The 26,924-nt window shown below is 43.7% G+C and overlaps 1 protein-coding gene across 1 annotated transcript in view; it reads left to right on the top strand.

Moving 5' to 3' along the window:
* Positions 1-26,924, top strand: part of LOC120045062 (roundabout homolog 1-like) — a 184,996-nt gene that overhangs the window by 135,322 nt on the left and 22,750 nt on the right. Inside the window, exons 3-9 of the mRNA XM_038989902.1 lie at positions 6,089-6,246; positions 16,130-16,250; positions 17,368-17,506; positions 17,756-17,883; positions 25,021-25,029; positions 25,162-25,286; positions 25,467-25,638. Of these exons, the coding sequence (XP_038845830.1) occupies positions 6,089-6,246; positions 16,130-16,250; positions 17,368-17,506; positions 17,756-17,883; positions 25,021-25,029; positions 25,162-25,286; positions 25,467-25,638 (852 nt within the window). The remainder of the gene's footprint in view (positions 1-6,088; positions 6,247-16,129; positions 16,251-17,367; positions 17,507-17,755; positions 17,884-25,020; positions 25,030-25,161; positions 25,287-25,466; positions 25,639-26,924) is intronic.

Raw genomic sequence — 26,924 nt, 5'->3', positions numbered from 1 at the left:
TTTTGAAATTGTTTAACACTTTTTTGGTTGCTACATGTTTCCATATGTGTTATTTCATAGTTTTGATGTCTTCACTATTATTCTACAATGTAGTAAATAGTAAAAAATAAAGAAAAACCCTTGAATGAGTCGGTGTGTCCAAACCTTTGTCTGGTACTGTATATACTGTATATGCACTGTATAAGGGAGGCGGAATAAATGGCCTGACTTGCCATGAGCGCTAGTGGCTGTTAATGAACGCGCTGTAACGGATGGAGAGGGACTGGGAGTTGAAGGTTAGGGGCGCAGAAAGGAGGTTCGGTTTGATGTTCCTGAATCCAGAAAAGCTGAGGCTTCTCTCTCACTGTCAAACACTTTAATAAGCATTTGCTACTGGTACTACTCTTTCCCTCTCTGCCTGTCTCCTCCTGTGCCTGTATATCCCTTTATTTTGCTTTCCTACAACCTGTGATTTGGGAGGTTAAAGACATGCTCCGGAACTTTGGCAACATCTAAGTATTTTTGAAACTTCGCACAATGGGCTGGATGTGTCAATGTGCAGTATGACGTAGTACCCAATTTTCAGGGACCACTTCTGGCTTGTGAGCGCAACTTTCAGAACTACTGTCCAAGAAATTATACAGAACTACTGGATTATCCCTTTTGGCTGTGGGGTGTGAGTCCAAAATGAAGTGTTCTCTGTCTGGGTTTGGGGCTGTAAATGTCAGAGGTCCAAAGTGTACTTCACCCTAATGTAATTACCCCCTCAGTCAGTGTTGTTGCTCTTAGAGCTACGCTAAACTGAATTTGCCTTCACAGCCACAGTAAAAAATAGCAGTGACAGAAAACGGAGAATTTGACCTAGAAGAATCAATAGCAAAACATTCCAATATAAATGATAAACAGCATTCCATTCAGTAGTCTCAGGTAAACACACTGTTAGTCAGTGGGACTCTAGCTGGTATAATTATGGTGTCACACATGTATTTGTCATCAGACTCCCGTGGCCACTAACAATATAGTATATTTTGACAGACGTACATAATTTTGCTGTACCGATAAGGTTGTAGCGTCGTAAGCAACATGAGTGAGTATGCAAATTCTATTCATACCCAAATGTCAGGCACGTCTGTGATTACTCTCATTTGCATACATCACTGGTGGTTTGCATAGATGGGCTTACATGGCTTTTACAACATGCATGTTCCCTTGATAACCACCAACTGTTAAATATGACAGTTAGACATTCTGGAAGACTCTATACATTTTTTTTGTGATGAGTTCATGTAAAATTAATTTGTTAGCTGTAAGACATTATTCACTTTTGAGTGTGCACACAAATTCAACCTAGACACAGAGGAATGTCTTACAATACAGTACAATGTAACATAATGTCATATTGTGTAATGAGATAAAATATAGTGCCTGGTATTGAAATGTAGGGTAATGCAATGTGCTTCAATGTAATCTATGCAGTGAAATGTAATGTAATGTAATCTGGTTTGGGGAGACAGTGTTGATTAAATGCTGGCAGCGAGGGGACTGGGGAGAAGGGAGGGGGGCATCATTAACTGTATTGGGAATAGAGCCTGCCAGCTTGTAGTCCTAAAACCTGGAAATAAGTTACATCTGGTTTGTTCAGCCATTCCAATGGGGAAAATGAATGGGGAAAGATTAGTGTTTTCGGATAAACGCTGAAAATAAGTTCTGAGGTTAACACAGGCTTATGAGATCTTATACGTTTTGTTCTATGAGATAATATCAGTCAATTAACATGACCTTTTGTAACGACAGTCTAGTTCTTCCTCCTCCTCGGACGAGGAGGGGAGAGAAGGATCGGAGGACCAAAATGCAGCGGGTTGTGAATACATAATGAATTTATTTAAAGACGAAGACGAACACGAAAAACACTTGGAAAATTACAAAACAAAAAACCGACGTAGACAGACCTGAACATGGAACTTACATAAATAACCGAAGAACTCACGAACAGGAACAGACTACATCAAACGAACGAACAAACCGAAACAGTCCCGTGTGGTGCACATACACAGACACGGAAGACAATCACCCACAAACAAACAGTGTGAACAGCCAACCTTTATATGGTTCTCAATCAGAGGAAACGTCAAACACCTGTCCCTGATTGAGAACCATATAAGGCTAATTACAAGTGACCTAAACATAGAAACACAAAACATAGAATGCCCACCCCAACTCACGCCCTGACCAACTAAACACATACAAAAATAACAGAAAACAGGTCAGGAACGTGACACCTTTATGCATTATGAAGCCTTTATGTGCTTTTTTTAATTAACTTCTAGTTCCTCCCAATCCCGGATCCGGGAGCACCCCCGTCAGTAAAAAAGCTGACTAGCATAGCCTAGCATAGCGTCACAAGTAAATACTAGCATCTAAATATCATTAAATCACAGGTCCAAGACACCAGATGAAAGATACACATCTTGTGAATCCAGCCATCATTTCTGATTTTTAAAATGTTTTACAGGGAAGACACAATATGTAAATCTATTAGCTAACCACGTTAGCAAAAGACACCACTTTTTTTACTCCACCATTTTTTTACTCCATCAGTAGCTATCACAAATTCGACCAAATAAAGATATAAATAGCCACTAACCAAGAAACAACTTCATCAGATGACAGTCTGATAACATATTTATTGTATAGCATATGTTTTGTTAGAAAAATGTGCATATTTCAGGTATAAATCATAGTTTACCATTGCAGCCACCATCACAACTCTCACCAAAGCGACTAGAATAACTACAGAGAGCAACGTGTATTACCTAATTACTCATCATAAAACATTTCTTAAAAATACACAGCGTACAGCAATTGAAAGACACAGATCTTGTGAATCCAGACAATATTTCAGATTTTCTACGTGTTTTACAGCGAAAACACAATATAGCGTTATATTAGCATACCACAATAGCAAACATCACAACAGCATTGATTCAAGCCAAACATAGCGATTACGTATAAACCACCAAAAGATATTAATTTTTTCACTAACCTTCTCAGAATTCTTCAGATGACAGTCCTATAACATCATATTACACAATGCATATAGAGTTTGTTCGAAAATGTGCATATTTAGCGGCACAAATCGTGGTTATACAATGAGAAAAGTAGCCAAGCTGCAAAGAAAATGTCAGGAGAAATCTTGGGAAAGGCACCTATTCTAATCGAAAACTATTCATAAACTTGACTAAAAAATACAAGTTGGACAGCAAATGAAAGATAAATTAGTTCTTAATGCAATCGCTGGGTTAGATTTTTAAAATTAACGTTACTGCGCAATACAGCGTGCGCTAAAGCGAGACCGCCCCATAATTCATGGCGGAATTATTATTTAACATTTGTCAACATAAGTACGAATTAACAGCATAAAGACTGCTTACTATTAGCTGAGCTTCCATCAGAATCTTGGGCAAGGTGTCCTTTCTCCAGAACAATCGTCTTTGGGTTGAAAGATGTCCTCTTGTCCGGTCGAAATAGCCGCTAATGTTAGCCACCAACTGGAGAGGTGTCCAACTCGTGAAAGCTCATGACAAAGAATATCCCAGAAAATCGCAATAAACTGCTATAAACTGCTATAAGTCGGTTTAAATTAACTACCTTATGATGTCTTTAACACCTATAACGAATAAAAACATGACCGGAGATATAGAACTACTAAAACGAAAGCGTTTGCAGGACGCCATTGTGATGTCTTCTTGCGTCAGGCGCACCGTTGAAAAGGACGGTACTTCCATTCCACGGTCTTATATAAGGTCCCAGATTGCGCAATCCACTCCATTCAAATTCTCCCCGCTTACTGACATCTAGAGGAAGACGTATGCAGTGCATGTAGCCCGATGGCTTACATGGGGACTTATAAACTGACCTCAGAACAGGGACCTCGATTTCTGAAATCTCACTCCCCGACAGGAAATGTGCTGCAGAATGAGTTCTGTTTCACTCAGAGAAATAATTCAAACGGTTTTAGAAACTAGAGAGTGTTTTCTATCCAATAGTAATAATAATATGCATATTGTACGAGCAAGAATTGAGTACGAGGCAGTTTAATTTGAGAACGATATTTTACAAAGTTGAAACAGCACCCCCTATATTGACAAGAGGTTTTAAGTAAATGCTTCAAAATTCATAAAGGGTGACGTTAACTGATGAAGATTATCTCTTAGAACAAAACATATATCTCTTAGGCCTGTGTTTAACACATAACTTATTTTCGGCATTTATCCAACAAGCATACAAAAACTCCATTTTTTTCCCCTATAGGCTTTGTTCAATGAACCATGGCGGAGTTAGTGCCTACAAAAAGACACCATTACTATTGCTCTCTATAGAATGAAAAGAGCTGCGGAGAAGGGATGAACAATTTCTCCAATTTATGAGAGCATGATGTCCCTCAGGGTGTAGTCGCTAACTCGCTGTACATTCATCCAGAACGGGCTGGGAAGACAATGACTGGGACTCTGGGATTGACTGAAACAGCCTGGACTGGGCTGAAATAGCTGCTCTATTTTTTCTACTCTTCTCCTTTCTTCTTTTGTCTTCTCTTCTCTTCCCATCTCTTATCTTCTCTTCTCTTCCCATCTTTTCTCTTATTTTCCCATCTCTTCTCTTCTCTAGGCCTCTGTTAGCTAGGTCAGTACGCCAGTATGTTCATCCCTTCTTCAAGTCCAATCAGTGTCTAAATATCACCAGGAGCAGATACAGTAGCCTGTCTTCGCTCCCTGACAAACTCATTGTCTCTGTAGTCAAAACAGAGCCTCACACAAACGTATGATACCATTACCATTCACCTCCACAGCCATATATTCACTAACTACCATTACACTGTAATTGTGTCAGGCTGTTATTGCTGTGTGATTAGTGTGATTAGGGTTGCAAAGCTATCGATAGTTTACCAAAGTTACAGGACTCTTCAGCAATTTAGGTAATTAACAGAAAATCTATGGCAATCTATCGTAACTTTGGTAATTTATACTTTAATAAAACTTTTTTTTATTCATATAGAGTATTCATTTTTATATCTGCGTCCATATTGTCCATGAGTTTCTAGTAGATAGACTATATGGTTCAACAGAAAATAGCCAAATTAATGAAAAAGCATCTAATAAAAAATTGCATTATTTTCAGTTAACTCTGCAACTCTTCCAACTATTGACTTTTGTCACAACTGTTTGAGGCCGAAACATTGACAACAAATGCATACTGACATGGTAAAATAAATAAAATGTTTAAGTAAATGATATTTCATGCTGAAACCCTCATATTAAACACCAACGTTAGTCACTAAGTTGATGGTTTATATTTAAGATAATGTTTTACTGCTTTGTCATTACATTTTTTCTTTGGAAATCATGTTATTTCATATATTTTACATGTGATAAAGCCACATGTAAAGCAACCCTATGTATAATGTATCGAGATGTTGCGTTAATGGTCCTTAAACCTTTGAAGATGTTGAGTGTGTGTTTTTCACCTAGCTAGCTTGTTAATGGCTCTTGCGAAATATCCACCTATCTCTCTTGAAGTGTTTGATGGGCAAACATTGTATGGAAACATTAACTGGAGAGGTTGTATTTTGTTCGTGTTTATCTCACACTTCAAACAAAGTTCCTGGGAGTCGTAAATGGGATTGTGATGCAAATGTTTGCCTGTGTGTTTGTACGTTCCCTCAGGGCTGGAGTGGAGAGTGACAGTGGAGAGGCAGGTGGGAGAGAACTAGTCTAATCAGACAGAGAGAGTGGTAGTCCTATACCACTAAAGCACATCAGGGATTTGACCCAGCCCCCCGAGACCACTTTACACTATAGCATTATATCATGTCCAGATACCTCAAGACTCTATCTGTGATGGACATGATTGACTGCCTTTGCTCAGACTTCAGAGTTTTGTCATTACACATCGAGAGTCTGGTCATAATAGTCTTGAATATTTGACACGTATACCCTGTCCATTGGTGCATTAGCGAATTTTTTTGGGGTGCCTTTTTTTCTGTTTCATTTCGACCTGCAATGTACCTGCAATGCTAACAGGCCATTAACCCCTCCTCTCTTCTGTTCCACAGTACTGCGTGATGACTTTAGACAGAACCCAGCGGATGTGATGGTGGCGGCGGGGGAACCTGCCGTACTGGAGTGCCAACCCCCCCGTGGGCATCCTGAGCCCACCATCTCATGGAGGAAAGACGGTACCAACATCAATGACAGGGATGAGCGCATCACGGTAAGACACAAGCTCTGCTAACATCGGAGCACACTCTCTGTGTAGAGCATACACGGCACTGCCCTGGGCCTGCACGTCACACACACACACACGCGCGCGCGTGCACACAAACACTGCCCACTGCTTGCTGGCGAAGCTCCAGGAAGATCAAAGTGTCTCTGTTGGCAGACGTGTGGCATAATGAGGAGAAACAAGTGCATCATCTATTTGACAAACATAATGAAATCATATTGCACTGTGGTTTGGCCAATCAATGTCTATTTGGAACAAAGGCTATCTGGGGAAGCGTGAAAAGGAATCAGGGGAGGGTGTGTGTGTGCATGCAAGCATGTTTGTTTGTTTGTTTGTCTGTATAGGGTACTTGTTAGTTGGGATCCAAGGCTTATCCTCCTCCGGATTGACAGTTAGTCTGTCTCTGAGGAACTGCAGTGGACAGAGCAGCTCTCCTCCGCACCAACAAGAGGGAGGTGGAGGCTGTGTTGACTTTGTACTTCCCTCTTTTCTCCTGATTTATGTCCAGGATATCATGAGGACCAACACCTACAGTATATAAAATAAAATACGAAGTCAAAATCAACTAAGGTCTTGTAGTGTCAAGTCAGGGCAGCCATGTTGGCCCCAGTCCCTATAGCGTATGTGGTTTTCCCTAGTGTACTGGCTCAGTGTGTAAACAGAAGGCCGGCTTGGTTTCTGTCTCATAGCTATAGCTCGGCTCATTGGACTAATGGGCCTGCAGATAAGACTGTTTCCTTTTTTTTTTTTTACTTTTTTTTTTAAATTTTATCCCATTTTCTCCCCAATTTTCGTGGTATCCAATCGCTAGTAATTACTATCTTGTCTCATCGCTACAACTCCCGTACGGGCTCGGGAGAGACGAAGGTCGAAAGCCATGCGTCCTCCGAAGCACAACCCAACCAAGCCGCACTGCTTCTTAACACAGCGCGCCTCCAACCCGGAAGCCAGCCGCACCAATGTGTCGGAGGAAACACCGTGTACCTGGCCCCCTTGGTTAGCGCGCACTGCGCCCGGCCCGCCACAGGAGTCGCTGGAGCGCGATGAGACAAGGATATCCCTACCGGCCAAACCCTCCCTAACCCGGACGACGCTATGCCAATTGTGCGTCGCCCCACGGACCTCCCGGTCGCGGCCGGCTGCGACAGAGCCTGGGCGCGAACCCAGAGACTCTGGTGGCGCAGTTAGCACTGCGATGCAGTGCCCTAGACCACTGCACCACCCGGGAGGCCCACATAAGACTGTTTCCTAATGAGTCCTCAGGCCCTGTAAACAATACAGCGCTGGTGATGGAGTGTTGTGTTTGTACTCTGTTTCTAACACAACATCCACTCCCAAAGTTGTTGTTGTTTCTTAAAACCACGGCGAGTTCTGGGGTTCTGTTGTGGCCAAGCTTGAAGTAATGGGGTGAAGGACGTTTGGGGGAAGGTTTTGAGTGGGTGGGCACTGGACAAGCGGCCAGTGGTGCAGATGCATCATCAGTGCAACAATGCATCAGTGCAACAGTGCATCAACAGGAGTACTTCTAGATAGAGTACTATACTGTGGCATAACATCATATAACACCCTATATTGACTGTAGTGGGGTCAGGTTGGGTGGTGATGTGGCAGATGCATAAGGAAGGGTGAGAGCGAGAGAGAGGGATAGGAGAGAGGACGAGGACAGGAGTGATGTATTTGCTGGTGTTGTTGTGGATCTGACGTTGAGAGAGCTGGTAGTCCCATTCACCAAACTACCAGGTGTGAAACAGGGAAGGGACTCAGGGGGTATGCTAATTTGGTATAGAGCAGACCTAACTCACTCTATTAAATTAATAAAAACAGGAACATTTGGCTAAAAATTCAAAAGGAAATGATCTCAACATAGAAAAATGTCCTCCTGTGTGCTACCAATATCCCACTACTAGAATCCCCATAGTTAATTGGCTTCTCCATCCTGGAGGGGGAAATCAATAATTTCCAGGCCCAGGGACATGTACTAGTCTGTGGCGACCTAAATGCCAAAACTTGACAATAACCTGACACCCTCAGCACACAGGGGGACAAATACCTACCTGGAGGTGACAGCATTCCCTCCCCCATATGCCCACCTAGGCACAACTACGCCAACATAACCAACAAACAGGTCACAACTCTTGTAGCTCTGTCACATGCTGGGTATGTACATGGTCAATGGTAGGCGTCGAGGTGACTCGGTAGGTACACCTTCAGTATAGCTCATCTCTTGGCAGTAGTACTGTAGACTACTTTATCACTGAACTCAATCCGAGTCTCTCAGAGCGTTCACAGTCAGCCCACTGATACACCCTATCAGATCACAGCAACATCACACTTTCCTTGAACAGAGCAATGCTCAATCATGAGGCATCAAAGCCAAATTAACTGAATAATATTAAGAAATGCTATAGATGGAAGGAAAGTTGTGTGGGAACATACCAAAAAACAATTAGGCAACAACAAATTCAATCCCTTTTAGATAACTTCCTGGACAAAACATTTCACTGTAATAGTGAAGGTGTAAACTTGGCTGTAGAAAACTTAAACAGTATATTTGACCTCTCAGCTTCCCTATCAAATCTAAAAATTTCAAGCAGAAAATCGAAGAAAATCTAAGAAAATTGGAAAACACTAAACAAACAACAACACGAAGAGTTATCTGTCCACAATGGAGATGTATGGGTAAGCCACTTCTCCAATCTTTTTGGCCCTATAACAAAGAACAAACAGCAAAAACATTATACATGATCAAATACAAATCTTAGAATCAACTATTATAGACTACCAGAACCAACTGGATTCTCAAATTACATTGAATGAATTACAGGACAAAATGCAATCCCTCCAACCCAAAAAGGCCTGTGGTGGTATCCTCAATGAAATGATCAAATATACAAACCAAAAATTCCAATTGGCTATACTTAAACTCTTTAACATCATCCTTAGTTCTGGCATCTTCCCCAATATTTGGAACCAAGGACAGATCACCCCAATCCACAAAAGTGAAGACAAATTTGACCCCATAACTACCATGGGATATGCGTCAACAGCAACCTTGAGAAAATCCTCTGCATTATCATTAACAGCAGACTCGTACATTTCCTCAGTGAAAACAATCTACTGAGCAAATGCCAAATTGGCTTTTTACTTAATATGGTATGATATGGTCAATACGACAGACCACATATTCACCCTGCACACCCTAATTGACGAAGAAACAAACCAAAACAAAGGTAAAGTCTTCTCATGCTTTGTTGATTTCAAAAACGTTTTTGACTCAATTTGGCATGAAGGTCTGCTATTCAAATTGATGGAAAGTGGTGTTGGGGGAAAAACATTATAAAATCCATGTACACAAACAACAATTGTGTGGTTAAAAGTGGCAAAAAACACACATATCTTTCCACAGGGCCATGGGGTGAGACACTGTGACGGACCCACACTTAAGGAAAGCTTTGACTATGTACAGACTCAATGAGCATAGCCTTGCTATTAAGAAAGACCGCCATAGGCAGACCTGGCTCTAGAGAGAAGACAGGCTATGTGCACACTGCCCACAAAATGAGGTGGAAACTGAGCAGCACTTCCTAGTTGCTACATGCAGACAGAATGCACACCCACAAAGACACAAGGATTTCCCACATATTATCGCCAAAGGTGGACTTATAAAGGCTCGCACATATCGCACTGAATGTGGATCTATGTTTCATCTGCCCATCGTTCAGTGCGCTGTTTTAGGGACCACCTTCTGTAGTGGTCTGACTGACGAAATGTTTAACCATTTGTACATGTAAAATCGATGCGCATTCGGTTCGCAAATTACGTTCAGAGGTGCTAAATACTCTCAGCTAGCAACCGCTATTGTTGTGTCTGTGCCCTTACGGTGTTGTGTGTTTGTACTGAGTGGCTGAGTTGCATGCTGTTAATGCAAAACACATGCACGTGTGGGCATGCACTAGTGGTGTAACGGATCGTAGTTGATCCGTGATCCGTACGGATCACCCCCCACGGTTCGGCCTGCATGTGAACCGCGGATCAATTGCAAAGTTTAACCATCATAGTGTGAAATACAGTTTTACTGCCGCTGTTACTTTTTAAAGTAATAGTTCCCTAAATCTCGATGCAGAGTTGCAGTGAAAAGATAAAGACAAGACAGATGCTGTGTTTTACTCTGAAGCCTGAAGGTTGATTTGATTATTGTTAAAAAGCAGTTATGTGTACTGTTCACGTGAATGGGGCATGTTGAATCCCAACGAATCAATCCTGGATGCTCGTGTTGCAAAAAGCAAAGCAGAAAAAAGTGCAGTGACAGCCATGGCTAGCGGAGGAGCTGAAGAACTGGAAAAGCCTCCCGCTTCATTTAAGTCTCATGTATGGGGGCATTTTGGCTTCCCTGTCAGATATGATGACGGAAGAAAGGTGGTGGACAATACCATTATGGTGTGTAGGCATTGTGCCACAAGAAAGCCGTATGATCATGGAAATACATCACACATGGCCACACATTTAAAGCGTCATCACCCTGGTGTGTCAGTGACGGGAGCCAACTCAGCCAAGAGACAACAACTTCTCACCGCGGCATTTAAGCAGCCCTTTGCTGCAGAATCAGACCAGGCTAAAGCCATCACCAAATCTATTGGGATGTTTATCACTGCAGACATGAGGCCACCCTCTGTTGTGTAAAACAAAGGGTTTAAAAATATGGTGAAAGTGCTTGAGCCACGCTACGAAATCCCCTCTCGCCCACTTCAGTATGAAGATCGTGCCAGATCTTTATGAACAGGAAAATATCAAAATTGTCGACAAATTATCCAAGGCATCCTCTGTTGCCCTCACCACAGATGGGTGGACCTCCAGGGCAACGGAAATCTATGTGAATGTGACTGATCACTACACCACAGAGGAGTGGGAGATGCGAAGTCCGGTGCTACAGACACGCCCCCTCTATGAGAGTCACACAGGCACAAATCTGGCGCAGGTACTGCTAGAAGCAGTAGCAGAGTAGAAGCTAGAGAGGCCCAATAGCAATATCCCAATCACCACAGATAATGCCAAGAACCAAGTAAATGCATTGATAGAGGCTGGACTGAGGCCAAAGATAGCTTGCTTTGCACATGTGATTAATTTAACGTCCCAAAGGGGAATCTCAGTGAACCAGATGGACCGCCTCCTTGGGAGGATTAGGAAGGTGGTTTCCTTTTTTCACCGAAGCACAACAGCCACTCATGTGTTTAAGACCAAGCAAGAAATGCTACAGCTACTGTCCCACAAGCTCATACACAATGTCACAACAAGATGAATACTCTGCACTGCCAGACAAGACCCTGAAAAAAATAAAGACATCGTGGCAGAGGAGGTCCTCCAGGTGCTCAAACCCCTCAAACCAGTTACAACCCTACTGAGCACTGAAACTGCACCGTCTGTGTCCATGATCCTACCTCTGAAAACAAGGATTCTACAATCCATGGCCCCAAGTGAGGAAGACAGCACCATCACTACAGATGTCAAGGCTGCCATTAGAGAGGACTTGAACCCCAGATACCCCGCTAATGTACAGGACTACCTTCATAGATCTACTGCACTGGATCCAAGGTTCAAGTCCCTGTCTCACCTAGACCCTTGCCCTACACCGGGGGACATACAGTGATCTCACCACTGAGATTATGGCCACTGAAGAGGTAAAAAAAAGAAATAAGAGTGAATTACTTAAATATTAAATATACTGCAGTCTAATCTTAGTCTATGCTATTGCTATTAGAATCATCCATTTTTGGGGGGGGAATATGAAATATGAAATATGAAAATAAATAATTAGTCAGTTTAATAGATCATGTCATTTTTTCTGCAAGGTCAAGCCACTGAGCCAACAGGAGCTGACTCAGAGGCATCTCCTCCACAAAATAATTTGGCCATGAAGGAGCTTTTTTGGGAGACCTTTGCGAGCAAGGACACAGGCAAGACGTTTTCCAACACCATCAAAGAGGAAGTGACTTCCTACAAGGCAGCAAGCGGCATTCCAGTGGATAGTGATCCACTGGCATGGTGGAAAAACAATGAGTGTAAATACCCTTCCATGATGGCAAGACGCTACCTGGCTGTGTCTGGTACTTCAGTTCCTAGCAAGAGGGTGTTCTCCACGACAGGGGACATAGTGACTGCAAAGAGGTCTACCCTCTCCCCAGACAATGTAGACTTTTAGAAAAATAATGTGAAGTTATAAGCTCAGGTTTGCTTCGCTTTCTTTCTTTTTTAACTTTTTTGTATGACGGGTTGACACAGGCTATTTTTACATTCACTATTGTTCAAAGGAAGAAGGTATCATGCCTCATATTGCACTTTAATTTAACAATTGAGTATTGAATATTTCATTTAAAGATTTATACATTGAAAAGTTCCTTGCTTTAAGTGTTCTTTAAGTAATTAATGGAAAGCAAAGTTATATTTGTCTCCCTTTTTTTTTGCTGATCTGAAAAATGATCCCATCCGTGACTCAAAACCGTGATCCGAACTGTGAGATTTGTGATCCGTTGCACCACTAGCATGCACACACACACACACATGCACACACACACATGCACGCAGGCACAAACTCACACTCACACACTCACACTGAATGTATCACACTCCTCTGACCTTTGCCCCCCATTAAATGCACGGTAATGTGATGGCACTTTAAAAGTTGCCAACACCACAGGGGGTGGAACATGAAACAGTTCCTGGCCCAGTGACCTCTGAGACCTCTGGGATTTGAAACCTGGCCACTGCCCTCTCCCCTCATCTCCCTTCCTCTGCCCCTTCCTCTTCCCCTCCTCTCCCCTGCTCCCCCCCTGATCTCTCCTGCTCTCCCCTCCTCTCCCCTGCTCTCCCCCCTCCTCTCCTCTCCCCCTCATCTCACCCTCCCCTCCTATCCCCTCCTATCCACTCCTATCCCCTTCCTCCCCCTCCTCTCCCCTTCCAATTCAATTCAAGGGCTTTATTGGCATGGAAAACATATGTTAACATTGCCAATGCAAGTGAAGTAGATACACTCACAGAAGTTCCAAAAGAATAAAGACATTTCAAATGTCATATTATGTATATATACAGTGTTGTAACAATGTGCAAATAGTGAAAGTACAAAAGGGAAAATAAGTAAACATAAATATGGGTTGTATTTACAATGGTGTTTGTTCTTCACTGGTTGCCCTTTTCTTGTGGCAACAGGTCACAAATATTGCTGCTGTGATGGCACACTGTGGTGTTTCACCCAGTAGATATGGGAGTTGGGTTTGTTTTCGAATTCTTTGAAGATCTGTGTCTTTAATATTGTCATACACTGCAGAAGGTTAGGAAGTGCAGCTCAGTGTCCACCTCATTTTGTGGGTAGTGTGCACATAGCCTGTATTCTTTTGAGAGCCAGGTCTGCCTATGTTGGCCTTTCTCAATAGCAAGGCTATGCTCACTGAGTCTTTACATTGTCAACGTTTTCTTTAAGTTTGGGTCAGTCACAGTGGTCAGGTTTTCTGCCACTGTGTACTCTCTTTTTATGGCCAAATAGCATTCTAGTTTGCTCTGTTTTTTGTTAATTCTTTCCAATGTGTCAAGTAATTATCTTTTTGTTTTCTCATGATTTGGTTTGGTCTAATTGTATTGCTTTCCTGGGGCTCTGTGGGGTCTGTTTGTGTTTGTGAACAGAGCCCTCTGCATGCAGAGTCTCAATTTGATGTTTGTCCCATTTTGTGAATTCTTGGTTGGTGTGCGGACCCTAGACCTCACAACCATAAAGGGCAATGGGTTCTATAACTGATTCAAGTATTTTTAGCCAGAGCGTGACAGAACGTTCCTCTCCCTTCCTATCCCGTTCCTCCCTCTCCTCTCCCCTCCTAACCCCCTCCTCCCTCTCCTCACCCCTCCTCCCTCTCCTCTCCTCTCCTCTCCTCTCCCATCTTCTCCTCTCCCACTCTTCTCCTCCTCCTCTCCCTGTGTAACACATGATGACTTTTATGGCCTGGGAGAATATGTCAGTGTGAAGAGGGAAGGTCAACCTCCTCTCAGCAGGTTTCAGGTATTATGAGGGCGAGAGGGGCAAGGGGGGACAAGAGGTGGTGAAGAGGGTTAGTATTTGTGTATGAGGCAGAGAATGGGCGGGAGCTAGTCTGCTGTAAATCAGGCTGTGAGTAGATTAGCTATGACTGTTTGGCTGGTCTTCCCAGCATGGTTTACATACAAGAAGTTGTAACCTACTGGCCTGGCCATATCAGGACTCCTCCACTTCCCTCCTTTCTGACAGGCTCTGGTGCCTTATGATACCTCACACTCACTAACCAACGTCACTCTACACTGCACTTTACCACTGGGAAACAAGAGGCAGGGACTATAGAAAGGTTTTCCTTCACCCAACCTCACCCTAGTGTTTGAATAGCAATCCCTCTTTCAAGACATTTTAATGTTATTTGAACATTTCTGATGCATGATTTGGCTTTTACTTATCAGTTATGTTTGCAGAAACCCTGATTCCATATTTTCTGCACGGAGGTTCTTCTTTGAAACTAGCATAATTCTCCAACCCAACCATCTAAAGTTATTTCCCATTACAACAATCCTGTTGCATGTCACAGTACAGGATCTCTAGGCTGGTGCTGTAGCAGTGTTCTCTGAGGCCTGAGATATTGTGGGCTCACTGCTTCCTCTTTCAGTGGAAAAAAACCTGTCAGGCACTGCCCTCCCTGCCACGCAGCCAGCCAGCTGGGGCAGCTGGGAATGCACACTGTTTACTTCTTAAAGCTTCTGCCTTAAACCTACCAGATCTTTGTCTGGGCTCTATAGCAGTGGTCACCAACTGGTTGATCGTGATCTCCAAGGTATTCATAGTCGGTCACCAAACATTTCTGTGACAAACAACAACGATAAAGCCTTCGCGTTCCTGCTTTTTTCATTCGGTAAGTACACTTGATTCAGCAGGCAAAGTGTTCCAATTTTGAACTATTTCATGTATCTAAGTGTAGAACTCTGCATACCTGGCAGGCCCAGAGAGCAAATCAAGTGCACCTATAGGCCTACCGCTGGCCAATCAGATCACCGTATCTGCACAGTTTCCTCGAGACATAGGCTGTAAAAAGAGGCCTCGAGCGCACAGCAAAGTTGATGCTGTGAGATTTCAAAACTGTTAAAACCATCATGTTTAAGTTGTTATTCAGCACTGTCAACCGTTTCTTCAACACTTTTATAAGCCATAAAATGTGTATTCTCCCTACATCCACTCACACTAGAACCAGCACTGCAGCAGCAATGAATGAGTATAGCAAAGTATTTCGATAGGCTTGCGCTGTTATTATTAGCTGCTTGTCTTTTTTAATAGAGAGGAATATTTCACTTTCTCTGGTCATAGGAGTAAAAATTCTTATTACAAGCCCTTAACCAACAATTCAGAGTTTTGTTTTTTTAAGTAATTAAGAAAATATTTGCTAATTTTTTAAATAAAAAAAACCATTTAAATACAATGTACCACAATAAAATAACAACACAGAGGCTGTACACAGGGGGTATCGGTACCGAGTCAATGTGTGGGGGTACAGGTTAGTCAAGGTTAGTCAAGGTAATTGAGGTACATGTCGGTGGGTGTAAAGTGAGTAGCAACAGCGTAAAAAAGGGGGTCAATGCAAATAGTGTGGGTAGCCATTTGATTAACATTTAGCAGTCTTATGGCTTGGGGGTAGAAGCTGTCCTAGATTTAGTGCCTTCTAAACCACAAATAATTTCACCAAATCGCTTTTTGATAGCCTTTCAAAGCATAACTTGCCATATTCAGTGTGGTGTTATTTATATTTGGTTTATATAGGTATCTAGTTACAGATATGACCTTATAACTTGTATTTTTCTTCCCTCCATCTTTCAGATCCGCAGTGGGAAGCTGATGATCACCAACGCCAGGAAGAGTGACGCAGGGAAATACATTTGTGTGGGGACCAATATGGTGGGAGAGAGGGAGAGCGAGATTGCAGAATTGACTGTTCTAGGTAAGACCTTCTTTTTGTCTGTCTGTCTGTCTGTCTGTCTGTCTGTCTGTCTGTCTGTCTGTCTGTCTGTCTGTCTGTCTGTCTGTCTGTCTGTCTGTCTGTCTGTCTGTCTGTCTGTCTGTCTGTCTGTCTGTCTGTCTGTCTGTCTGTCTGTCTGTCTGTCTGTCTGTTTGTCTGTCTGTCTGTCTGTCCCTCTAGTAGAGTCTGTTTCCCTCTCCCTCCTCTCAGCCCCATTCAGTGAGTCTTAGTTGTGTCAGTGAGTCTGCATGTCCCCTTGGTAAAGGTTTTTCTCCCTGGCACATAATCCAATAATGGAACAGGTTACATAACAATGGCCCCCAGCCCTGCAGCTGTGAAGGCATTTCTCCTGAATCCTAAACTCAGGGTGACCCTGTCTTCCCACCGTGACCCCTGTCACCCCCCAGCTGTCCTGGACCAGGTTGTATCCCCACCCTCATCCCCCACTCTCACTCGTTCTTCTTGCTGCCAAGTGTCCCAGACCACTGACTCCTAGCCTGGTTCCTCTCTCCACCCCCACCTCCACCCTATGCAGTCCCCCTCTCCACCAGCACCCACCCCCTCTCCAAACACTTCCATTGTAGCAGACTGAGACATCTTATCACGGGAATGGCTAGGCTGGGCTGGGCGACTGGCCAGGGCACACCACACACATTTATAATAACTAGTAAAAACTTCTAGGGCTAATAGAATAATACTGTGTATTGAATAAACAGATCTGTTTTCAAATGTGCTCTGGGACCAATGTGAATAAAATGGCCCTAGTTTTAACAAGCCCTACTAGTTTTAAGTGGATTTAAGTTGTTTTCATTCACATAAATGAATGTGTTTTAGTGAAAATAAAATTAATTGTGGAACTACTTGTCCCAGTGGGTGAAAGAGGGTAAAACACGGGGGGAATGTGCGTGTGCTACATCCGTCCCATGGAGAGAGAGTTACAGGGTGCTAATGGTATTCAGAGGTAGCGTTTTTAGGTGCTTATCTAATAGCATTGTATAAGCCTGATTTTGCAAGGGCTAAGGGTTGGAGATCCAAGCAAAAATATCAGTCTATCACACAACTTTAAACACATTATGATAATGATCTCCCCCTTCTTCAGAGCGCCCAGGGTTTGTGAAGAGGCCAAGTAGTGTTATGGTTCTGGCAGATGAGAGTGTGGAGTTCCACTGTGAGGCGCAGGGAGATCCGGTCCCCACTGTCCGCTGGAGGAAAGAGGATGCAGACCTACCCAAGGGGAGGTATGGATGGATGGCCCAGCAGTACTCTTTATATTACGCTGTTACACATCATAGACACACACTCTAAACAAAATTAATATGCACACTTAGGTTAACGTCTGGTCATGGAATTAGATGCGTGGTATATTACAGTGTGCATGCCATCATGTGAAGCTCCTTTGTCTCATGTCCATCTCTCTCTTTATATCTCCCAGTCCCTTTCTCTCACACTGTGTGTATGTGTCTGTCTGTCTGTCTGTCTGTCTACAGGTATGAGATCCTAGAGGACCACACCCTGAGCGTACGAGATGTAAGACTGTCAGACGAGGGCTCCTATACATGTGTTGTGGAGAACATGGTGGGAAAGGCTGAGGCATCCGCTACACTGACCGTACACGGTCAGTGCAACCTCCACCGAGCGTAACCCTAACCCCAACCCTAACCCAGGTCACACCTGCTGTTTGACATGAAAGTGCACAGACTATGTAAAGTGCAGACTGGGTTTATGCTGTGCAGCTGTTGCTCTGACATTCATGAAACGTTAGATAAAGTGTGAAGGAGAAGACAGCTGTTCTCAGAGCAGTTGGATATCTTACCTAAACCTGTCTAGCCACACCAAAGAGTGTCATACCACTGATTTCTGGCCTGCCCTGATTTATTTAGCATGGATCAGTTTACATTCATATGTCGAGTCAAGCAGGTGCCAGAGTAACCGACTGAGTTGGGTTATCAGTTAAATGTGAGGTCATGTACAGTTGAAGTCGGAAGTTTACATACATTTAGGTTGGAGTCATTAAAACTCGTTTTTCAACCACTCCACACATTTCTTGTTAAACAAACTATAGTTTTGGCAAGTCAGTTAGGAAATCTACTTTGTGTATGACACAAGTCATTTTTCCAACAATTGTTTACAGACAGATTATTTCACTTATAATTCATTGTATCACAATTCCAGTGGGTCAGAAGTTTACATACACTAAGTTGACTGTGCCTTTAAACAGCTTGGAAAATTCCAGAAAATGACGTCATGGCTTTGGAAGTTTCTGATAGGCTAATTGACATCATTTAAGTCAATTGGAGGTGTACCTGTGGATATGGTTCAAGGCCTACCTTCAAACTCAGTGCCTCTTTGCTTGACATCATGGGAAAATCAAAAGAAATCATCCAAGACCTCAGAAAAAAAATAGTAGACCTCCACAAGTCTGGTTCATCCTTGGGAGCAATTTCCAAATGCCTGAAGGTACCACGTTCATTTGTACATACAATAGTACGCAAGTATAAACACCATGGGACCATGCAGCCGTCATACCGCTCAGGAAGGAGATGCATTCTGTCTCCTAGAGATGAACGTACTTTGGTGAGAAAATTGCAAATCAATCCCAGAACAACAGCAAAGGACACTGAAGATTATGGAGGAAACAGGTAAAAAAGTATCTATATCCACAGTAAAACGAGTCCTATATCGACATAACCTGAAAGGCCACTCAGCAAGGAAGAAGTCACTGCTCCAAAACCGCCATAAAAAAGCCAGACTATGGTTTGCAACTGCACATGGGGACAAAGATCGTACTTTTTGGAGAAATGTCCTCTGGTCTGATGAAACAAAAATAGAACTGTTTGGCCATAATGACCATCGTTATGTTTGGAGGAAAAAGGGGGAGGCTTGCAAGCCGAAGAAAACCATCCCAACCGTGAAGTACAGGGGTGGCAGCATCATGTTGTGGTGGTGCTTTGCTGCAGTAGAGACTGATGCACTTCGCAAAATAGATGGCATCATGAGGCAGGAAAATGATGTGGATTTATTGAAGCAACATCTCAAGACATCAGGAAGTTAAGGAAGTTAAAGCTTGGTCGCAAAGCGGTCTTCCAAATGGACAATGACCCCAAGCATACTTCCAAAGTTGTGGCAAAATGGCCTAAGGACAACAAAGTCAAGGTATTGGAGTAGCCATCACAAAACCCTGACCTCAATCTTATAGAACTCAGTTACACCAGCTCTGTCAGGAGGAATGGGCCAAAATTCACCCAACTTATTGTGGGAAGCTTGTGGAAGGCTACCCAAAACGTTTGACCCAAGTTGAACAATTTATAGGCAATGCTACCAAATACTAATTGAGTGTATGTAAACTTCTGACCCACTGGGAATGAAAGAAATACAAGATTAAATAAATCATTCTCTCGCCTATTATTCGGACATTTCACATTCTTCAAATAAAGTGTTCATCCTAACTGACCTAAGACAGGGAATTTTTACTATGATTAAATGTCAGGAATTGTGAAAAACTGAGTTGAAATGTATTTGGCTAAGGTGTATGTAAACTTCCGACTTCAACTGTATTTACTTGGCTTGAGTTCATATTAGTTCTGCAGCAATCAGCACTCTACTTGCCTTGTTCCCTACTCGTACAACTCATAGTCTAACCATGACTGGATCAGTGTAACAGTTCTGAATAGGTGCCCCGATGGGACTGTTGATGAGGCACCAGGAAGTGGTTTCATTTATGAGCAGGGATGCCCTTCCACAATGACCCCCACAGCACTGGGACTGATGGCAGGAAATGAGCAGCAACACCCCACTACTCACACATACTTGCGTGTACACGAATGCACACACACACACACACACACACACACACACACACACACACACACACACACACACACACACACACACACACACACACACACAGACACAGACACAGACACAGACACAGACACAGACACAGACACAGACACAGACACAGTGGCCCAGTGGCCCAGTGACACAAAGCAAGAGAGAGATAGACAGACAGTGAGGAGGAGCAGGGCTTAATTAAAGACAAGCCTGAGTCCCATGCAGGGAAATGACATGGTTCCAATTACAGAATCTACTCTACACAAAACCTGCCTGCCTCTCTGTCAAATTGGTGAAGTGAAATTAAAAAAAATAACTTGTTTAAAAAAGTTCAAATTAAAAAATATACAGAAAAGTGGTGCGTGCATATGTATCCATCCCCTTTGCTATGAAGCCCCTAAATAAGATATGGTGCAACCAATTACCTTCAGAAGTCACATAATTAGTTAAACAATGTCCACCTGAGTGCAATCTAAGTGTCACATGATCTCAGTATATATACTTGTTCTGAAAGGCCCCAGAGTCTGCAACACCATTAAGCAAGGGGCACCACCAAGCAAGCGGCACCATGAAGCCCACGGAGCTCTCCAAACAGGTCAGGGAAAAAGTTGTGGAGAAGTACAAATCAGGGTTGGGTTATAAAAAAATATCAGAAACTTTGAACAGATAACCCTGAAGGAGCTGCAAAGCTCCACAGCTTAGATTGGAATATCTCTCCATAGGACCACTTTAAGCCGTACACTCAGAGCTGGGCTTTACGTAAGAGTGACCAGAAAAAATCCATTGCTTAAAGAAAAAAATAAGCAAACACGTTTGGTGTACGCCAAAAGACTCCCCAAACATATAGAAGAAGGTACTCTGGTCAGATGAGACTGAAATTGATATTTTTGGCCATCAAGGAAAACACAATGTCTGGCGCAAACCCAGCACCTCTCAGCACCCCAAAAACGCCATCCCCACAGTGAAGCATGGTGGTGGCAGCATCATGCTGTGGGGATGTTTTTCATCAGCAGGAACTGGGAAACTGGTCAGAATTTAAGAAATTATGGATAGCGCTATTATAGCGCTAAATACAGGGAAATCCTTGAGGGAAACCTGTTCTAGTCTTCCAGAGATTTGAGACTGGGACGGAGGTTCACCTTCCAGCAGGACAATGACCCTAAGCATACTGCTAAAGCAACACTTGAGTGGTTTAAGAGGAAACATTTAAATGTCTTGGAATGGCTTAGTCAAAGCCCAGATCTCAATTGAGAATCTGTGGTATGACTTAAAGATTGCTGTATATCAGCAGGAACCCATCCAACTTGAAGGACCTGGAGCAGTTTTGCCTTGAAGAATGGGCAAAAATCCCAGTGGCTAGATGTGTCAAGCTTATAGATACATACCCCAAGCGTCTTGCAGCTGTAATTGCTGAGAAAGGTGGCTCTACAAAGTTTTGATTTTGAATAGTTATGCACACTCAAGTTTTCTGTTTTTTTCGTCTAATTTCTTGTTTGTTTCACAAGAAAAAATATTTTGCATCTTCAAAGTGGTAGGCATGTTGTGTAAATCAAATGATACAAACCACCCAAAAATCTATTTTATTTCCAAATTGTAAGGCAACAAAATAGGAAAAATGCCAAGGGGGGTGAATACTTTCGCAAGCCACTGTATATTTTTGTTTTCTCATGATTTGGTTGGATCTAATTGCGTTGCTGTCCTGGGGCTCTGTTCTCAAACACAAACAGACCCCACAGAGCCCCAGGACAGCAACACAATTAGACCCAACCAAATCATGAGAAAACAAAAAGATAATTACTGGCATAAATGAAACATAGCTCTATGGTTTCTCTGTTTTCTGCCCCAAACATAAACAGTCTAGTGGGCTTGCTGTGTTTGAACATATCCACTCGGCAGGCAGGAGATTAAGGGTTTGTTTCCTCTTTAAACAGTCTGGCCGTGTTATTGTTGCAGCCAGGCCACGTTATCAGTAGTGAAAATCAAAGCATATTGGATCCCCACTCCAGTCGAGCTGCGTTCAATCCCAACACACCAAGGCTAAGCTGTTATTTAAAAATAAAACGTTTTTCTTTTGTCTATTTATTATTATTTATTTAGCATTATTTCCATCATCTAACACTTTTACTGACGTCGTTCCTCACTCTTTAACTAGTGCCAACACTCCAGATCATCTTGTAGCGTTTTAATGTATTTCCTCCTCAAAGTCAAGTCTTCATTTCTCACCCTTTTCTGTTCTTACTACGGCTATTCTGCTTCATTCATTCATTCTTTCACCCCCTACTTTTTCCCTTTCTCTCTCTCTCTCTCTCTCTCTCTCTCTCTCTCTCTCTCTCTCTCTCTCTCTCTCTCTCTCTCTCTCTCTCTCTCTCTCTCTCTCTCTCTCTCTCTCTCTCTCTCTCTCTCTCTCTCTCTCTCTCTCTCTCTCTCTCTCTCTCTCTCTCTCTCTCTCTCTCTCTCTCTCTCTCTCTCTCTCTCTCTCTATCCATCCATGCATATCACTGTTTATCTCCAATAAGACTCACAGTGTGCCACAGCCTTCACAGAGAAATTAAGCCCTCAGTCAATAAGGCTCTATAGGCCTAGCTCGACACCCAGAGTTCCAGTCTCCGAGTGTCTGTTTTAGTTAATCCAGCACATGGAGCTGTAGTAGAATCCATCCCCCTTTCTTTTCCCTCAGGTTTATGTGTTTACGGGGGGGGTTGTAACTCTGTCCAAACAGGCTGCAGGACTGGCTGGCCTTGTAACTCAACCCAACACTCCCATGCAAGGCTTTTCACACCTTTGAGTCAACAGGTCCAATGGGTCTTGAAGGGTTGGGAACGCTGTGCCCCAGCAGCCTTACTGAGCACACATAGTAATATACACACACACACACACACAGGGGCACACACTCAGGGACACACACTCAGGGGCACACACAGGGACATACACAGGGACACACACATGGGAGCTCACACAGGGGCACACACAGGGACACACACACAGGGGCACACACACAAACACACACAGGGGCGCACACAGGGACACATACAGGGGCACACACATGGGGGCTCACACACGAGGGCTCACACAGGGACACACACACAGGGGCACACACAGGGACATAAACAGGGACACACACATGGGGGCTCACACAGGGGCACACACAGGGGCACACACACGAACACACACAGGGGCGCACACAGGGACACACATGGGGGCTCATACATGCACAACAAACAGGGGCACACAGATGCACGACACACACACAGGCACGCACGTACACATCAACGCAAATACACACACACACACACACACACACATTCACAAACACGCTTCAAGATACACTCTCACACTCTATCTTCACCTTTCACTGGCCCATTCAACTGACCAAACACAAGAGCTCACGTGTTCCCTCAGCACCACCTCCAGTCACCCCATAAGGCTGCCAGGGGACTTCCTGCCTCTGGCCCCAGATAGCTCCATAAAACACAAGCTACATGTCAGGGGTCATCACATTGGCTTTCAGTGTGGACCTATAAGCACGACACCAAACCTTTCAAACACTTCCAACAATATGTGTTTGTGTGTGTCTGTGTGCGGGTTTGCATGCATGTGCCAAGGAAATGTTTTCCTCCAAGATCCTGGGTCCTAAATATTACACAGACAAACATAGTGAAGGAAACATGGCGTTCTCCAGAGGCCAATGGAAATAATTTGGAAATAATTACATACGACTATATGAAATATGGTGGGAGCCTGTAGGCTGCGTATGTGGCCCGTAGAGGGGGTCTGGTCTGAGCTAAACACACTGAGGCAGGACGCTCCACTTCCTTTACCATACAGCATGGCATGCTGGGAGCTGGACCTCGGCTCTTATGATGTCCATGGTCACACATTCATCAAGTCCCGCTCCGAAAACATGGCTGTCAGGGGGTTAGAGGGTTAGAGGGTTCAGAGGGTTAGAGGGTTCAGAGGGTTAGAGGGTTCAGAGGGTTAGAGGGTTCAGAGGGTTAGAGGGTTCAGAGGGTTAGAGGGTTCAGAGGGTTAGAGGGTTCAGAGGGCACAGCCAAATTCAACAACAACAACACACTGCTTTCTCCTGTCTGTGTCCTCCCTTTCTCTCCGCCCTCTGTTTGGTCCTTTCTTTATGGTCTCATATGTCCCTCTGTGTCCTCCCTTTCTCTCCGCCCTCTGTTTGGTCATTTCTTTATGGTCTCATATGTCCCTCTGTGTCCTCCCTTTCTCTCCGCCCTCTGTTTGGTCCTTTCTTTATGGTCTCATATGTCCCTCTGTGTCCTCCCTTTCTCTCCGCCCTCTGTTTGGTCCTTTCTTTATGGTCTCATATGTCCCTCTGTGTCCTCCCTTTCTCTCCGCCCTCTGTTTGGTCCTTTCTTTATGGTCTCATATGTCCCTCTGTGTTCCGGACATTCTCTTCGTGTCTTTAAGAAAGGAGATTTCTACTTATCTCTATTAGTAGTGTAATAGTGATAAAATAGTAAAAGGTACATTGCTGTAATGTGCGTGTATGTGTGAGAGTGTGTATGTCCACAGTAACTACATGTGTGTGTTTTGCTAGTGTTGAGGAATTTAGATAGAGGGAGGGAGATGTATTTACGGTCAAACACACACTAAAGCATTCCCCCATTGGGGTCCCATTCATTGAACACACAAGCCGACTCCTCCGAAGATCAGTCTCAGTCAACACACCCTACCACGCATATCCCCCATTAATGACTGGAAAGTAGTCTAGCACACAAACAGAGCTTCTGCGCCTCATGGCCCCACTGTGTGTTAGATTGTTGTTTGTTCCATTCATGTATTCATTCATCAAAGTGTTTGTTGAAAATGTTTAATGATTGACTGATAATCTTTTCCCATTGCATGTGCCATCATTATTCATCTCCCGTGTTTGTGTCTCTTCTCTTCTCTTCTCTTGTAGTCTTCACTGGTAAGTTATCATCATTATGTCATCCTATTTCTATGAGATTTTAGTTGTTTATTCGATTATTATATTGCAATGCTTGCAAAGTTTTTCAATGGCTTGTCCTGTTAACCAAGCCACATCTCTCCACCCCTGCAGTGCCCCCAGCGTTTGCCATGCGCCCCAGAAACCAGGTGGTGGCGGTGGGGAGAACGGTCACCTTCCAGTGTGAGGCCACTGGCAACCCCCAGCCTGCTATCTTCTGGCAGAGGGAGGGCAGCAATGTGAGATACCATCTAGTCCATCTAATTTGTAAATGTAGATGCATAGAGTTTAAGTTATTGATCCATATCCTAGTGTAGGATATAGGATATTGATAACACCATGTCCAGTGGATGTCTCAAGCATAGACATGTAATTCCAGTCTCTCAAGACCCCTCTGTCTCTTTCTCTCTGTCCTCCAGAGCCTGCTATTCTCCTACCAGCCCCCCCAGCCCTTCAGCCGTCTCTCTGTGTCCCAGACTGGCAGTCTGACCATCGCAGATGCCCAGCGCTCTGACGCCGGGTACTACAGCTGTCAGGCCCTCAACATTGCTGGCTCCGTCATCACCAAGGCCCTGCTGGAGGTCACTGACAGTGAGTGAGGGAGTGAGGGAGTGAGGGAGTGAGGGAGTGAGGGAGGGAGGGAGGGAGGGATGGAGGGAGGGAGGGAGGGATGGAGGGAGGGAGGGAGGGTTTCGTCTTATCAACTGACCAAAGCTCCTCCGTTATGTAAGTTGACTCCACTGGCCTGGTTGGCTGAGTTGTCTCTCCATGATTGGAAAATACAGAATCTGTGGCCTCCAATGTCATGACTAAAAGATCACCACTGTGTAGCTGAATAGCTACTTGCTGCTTTGCTGACTGGATGTATGGCATATCAGCCTTTCCTGTAGACTGCTGAGATGCTGTGTCCTCTATGGTTCATTGTTTCTTACTGTTACTAATTGTTGTTGGAGTGAATTCAAGAACCCTCAGCTGCAGGCGTTTGGACTCCAAACCCCCTGTTCCCATGGTGACACTGCATGCAGACTGCCCATCCCCTCCTTACAAACTGAACCCTCCCCCAAAACCCACACACATATACTCACATTTTCACACACACACATTTTTACACACACACACACACACATATTTAAACAGACACCTTTCGTTCTCCTCCCTAATGTCATGCTGGTGAACCGAATGATGATAATCCTGATAATTGCATCAGTTATTAAAAACTGAATTAAAATGGTGAGGCTGGCTCAAAGGCCTACAACTGTAATTACAGCAACCATCACCACCAGCAAAGTCTACTTGGTTATAATAAACTGACTTGAGTGTGGGCATGCGTGCGCATGTGTGTGTGTGTCTTCACTATGTACATATATTATGTTAATTCACATAATTGCCTGAGGCTGGTACAGGCGGCAAGCATTGTCTGTGCATAAAGGTGACTTCAGCAGTGGTAGCTATTGGTTCTGGCTAATCATATGGTGATGATAAAGCTTTCTGCAGCTGCCAAGGTGTCGCAACGGACAAATAAGAGTCACCGACGTAATGTACACTCAATTACACTTAATGGAAATGAAACAAGGATGTAGCATGTTTAATCCAAGGAGGACTTCTCACTCTGCTATCCCTTATATTTCCTTCAAGTGAATAGGCCTACCCGTCTCTCCTCTCTCCCTTCCCCCTCCTCCCTCCCTGTTTGCGAGGTGTATTTGTATGGAAATAACTTGCTGCCATTTCCTCTGGCGGTTTTCAAGGTGTTTCCATTATTTTTCCCTCTGCCTCTGATTTTGGAGAGCTTTCCCCCCCCTATTTCCACAAGGTTGTGAAGTGGGAGAGTGATGGCTGCGTGACTGCTGTCTAAATGGGATTTGTTATTAGTTGGTCTG

The sequence above is a fragment of the Salvelinus namaycush genome, chromosome 3 (assembly GCF_016432855.1).
Source record: "Salvelinus namaycush isolate Seneca chromosome 3, SaNama_1.0, whole genome shotgun sequence".
Lineage (NCBI taxonomy): Eukaryota > Metazoa > Chordata > Actinopteri > Salmoniformes > Salmonidae > Salvelinus > Salvelinus namaycush.
The sequence above is the reverse complement of the archived record's forward strand: the minus strand, read 5'-3'. Positions and strand labels throughout refer to the sequence as shown.